General features: G+C 50.5%; 1 protein-coding gene across 1 annotated transcript in view; it reads left to right on the top strand.

Annotated features, from left to right (window-relative positions):
- Positions 1-552: 552 nt before the first annotated feature.
- Positions 553-2823, top strand: part of B3GAT1 (beta-1,3-glucuronyltransferase 1) — a gene marked incomplete at its 3' end in the record, with an annotated part of 7214 nt that continues 4943 nt past the window's right edge. Inside the window, exons 1-2 of the mRNA XM_009072038.1 lie at positions 553-690; positions 829-975. Of these exons, the coding sequence (XP_009070286.1) occupies positions 864-975 (112 nt within the window). The remainder of the gene's footprint in view (positions 691-828; positions 976-2823) is intronic.

Genomic DNA, 2823 nt, shown 5'->3' with positions numbered 1-2823 from the left:
AGGAGCCAAAGGTGTACTCACCCCCAGTGCTCTGCCCAGCCAACAGAGAGGGGCTGGAGGGTCAGAGCACTCACTGGTGTGTTAGCCAGTGCTGTGGTCATGATGGCCTGTGCTTCCTCCTAGAGCTTGGGTCTGGCACGTGGTGTGTGAGGTTGGCTAAAGCCTTGAGCAACCTGCTCTGGTGTTAGGTGTCCCTTTCCAGGACAGGGGGTTGGGGCTGGATGATCTCTAAGCTCCATTCTAACCCCTTAACTTGATATACCCCTTATACTCTGATACCATGGCTAGCTTGTGGTGAAGGGTCCTTTTTCACTGGGGATGGTTCAAACACTGTGACATTGAGCAGCTTGCATTTGGCTGAAGCAAGGGCCTTGCTTACCAAGTGGATGCTAAGAAAAGCAAAGCTCTGGACACCCAGGAGATACCTCCCTGGAGGGGTGAGACACATTGCAGCTCACTGCCCCAGCTGGATTTGTTCTTCTTGAGGAGGATTTGTGAATTCTCTGAAGCAGCTCCCTAGTCCTTTGCCTACTCACCTTTGCTCTGTGTTGCAGGTTGCCTTCCAAATGAGCCCCTGAGGTTCCTGCTGGCAGCTCCAGCAGTGCCCTGTGGAAGTGCCATCCTGCTCCTGGTCTCAGCAGCCAAGGCCTCTCCAAACCTGCTTCTGCAATGGGTGGGTTGTAAGCACTGGTAAGACCTACGAGTCGTGTCGCCTTCGCTGCTCTCTCCCTCTCTCGCGTCCTCTCTCTCTGTCCTTGGTCCTTCTTGCCCATTTATTTCTGTTCTCCATGTGCTCTGCTGTTCTGTCTCTGGGGTTTTCACTGTCAGGTAATGAGGAGCTGTGGGTCCAGTCAGTCTTGGAGATGCCGAAGAGACGAGACATCCTGGCTATCGTGCTGATAGTTCTGCCCTGGACACTACTAATCACCGTCTGGCACCAGAGCACCATTGCTCCACTGCTTGCAGTGCACAAGGGTGAGAGAACTCAAACCGGCCCATGCCGAGTCTGTGCATCCCTCCCTCGTCCTCATCTCCTCTCTCATTTCATTTCTTCATGGCAGCCATGCTCATCTCAGCTCCCAGACCATGCTCATGCAGAAGCCTCCCCACTTCTGCTCTAGGAACAGCCCAGTGCTCGTAGGGATTCTTCAGGGACATCCAACTCCAAGTCATGGGATGTGCTTACTGTACTTGGAGAGCTCTTTATGGCCTAAATCCAGAGTACTGCTTTTCTTTGTTCCCTGGCAATCCTTAAGAGAGGATTCCCTTCCTGCTGGCCTTGACAGCACTCTGCACACAAGTTATTCCTGCAAGAAAGAGAGCAGAGGAAACAAAGCTGCCACTTGAGACAGCTGCTCGGGGAGATGTGAGGTGCAGAGAGCACTTTTTAAGGAAAGCAACAAACTGATTCTCTTGTGCTTGAAGGAGAAGGCAAGAGGCAACATCTCACCTGCCTGGTGGAGAGTTGGCTCCCACACTACCTGCCACGACAGCAGTAAATAGAGCCCTGGCCCTGAGTAGGTGAGTGAGGGAAGTTCTGAGGGAACCTCTCTGGCCAGAAGGGTCTTATTTTTGATCCTGTTCTTGGCACAACAGCAATCCCTAAGGGCTGTCTTGGGGGCTGGAAGAAGCCACATTGCCTACTCTTGTCTTCCTTCTTGGTTCTGCCCTTCTGCTGGGGGCAGATGGGTCAGCTGGGGGGTACTGGTCTGTGGGGAAGAAGTCCAGCTCATTTTCAGGTCCCTTTCATCCTCTCTGGTATCTTTCTTTGGGGGAATTCTCTCTCCTTTTCCTTGTTGTGTTTGTCCCCATCCTCCACAGTTGGTTATCCCTTTGCTGAACACCCTAATAAGCAGTTTGAATTGAAAGAAGTTCAGGGTTTGTCCCAAGCAGCTTTACCTTTCCCCCTGGAGGACTAACAGCCAGCCATGAGGCTTTGGATAGGGAAAAATGACTGTGGTCCTCTCTGCAAGGTGGTTAGTGTTTCAGAGGATGAGGCTCTGAAACAGGACTTGAAAGACTACTAGGAATACATTGCCTGTCTGTACACCAGTTTGATTCACTGCCCTGAAAACTGGGAGCTGTTTCCTGTGGATGGTCACTGAAGTTACAGCACAGAGACTGCTCTGCTGTGATTCATTTGAGAACTTACTGATGACCTTGGTTAGACTCTTCTCTGCTTCTCTGAGCCCCCAGTGGCAAGCAAGTGGGAATAGAGACTGACCTGACAGCCCTTGGGAGAAATCATTTCGTTCTTGCAAAGCATTTCTGAGATGTTTGGGTAGCAGGTGCTGGAAGAGATGTGCATCTGGAGATGCAGGGAACAGCAGTGCTTCCACGTGCCAGGGTTTACAGCTGAGGGTTTGACCCTCAGGGGTTTGCAAACTGTCTCAGGCTAATTACATTTGTGTCTGTGTCCAATGCATTTTGCAGATTTATTTTTGAATTGATTCCAGCTCGCTCTGCTTTCAGAGAGCTCTGCTATGTGATGCTGATTGCTTTACCATACATAGGGCCTGATATTAACACATGCAAGACACCTCATCCTTGTTCCCCCCACAGATTTACACCCTCTCTCTGTCAAATCCATGGAGCACAAGGCCTTGATTTGGTTCAGGAGTGGTATCAAACTCTGTTCTGCTGGAAGAATAACACACAATGAAAAAAACCCATAGGTAGTACCCTGCTGGGTCAGATCTAATGGCTGTCTGTTCCTGTTCTTTCTCATCTGAAGTTCCTGGTAGTAGCTGGTTTTGCAAAATCTGTGGCTTAAAGCAGTATGTGCCCACTGGAGAGGAAGGCTTACATCCTGAATGGAGGTCC

The sequence above is a fragment of the Acanthisitta chloris genome, unplaced genomic scaffold (genome assembly GCF_000695815.1).
Source record: "Acanthisitta chloris isolate BGI_N310 unplaced genomic scaffold, ASM69581v1 scaffold1263, whole genome shotgun sequence".
Taxonomy (NCBI): domain Eukaryota; kingdom Metazoa; phylum Chordata; class Aves; order Passeriformes; family Acanthisittidae; genus Acanthisitta; species Acanthisitta chloris.
The sequence above is the reverse complement of the archived record's forward strand: the minus strand, read 5'-3'. Positions and strand labels throughout refer to the sequence as shown.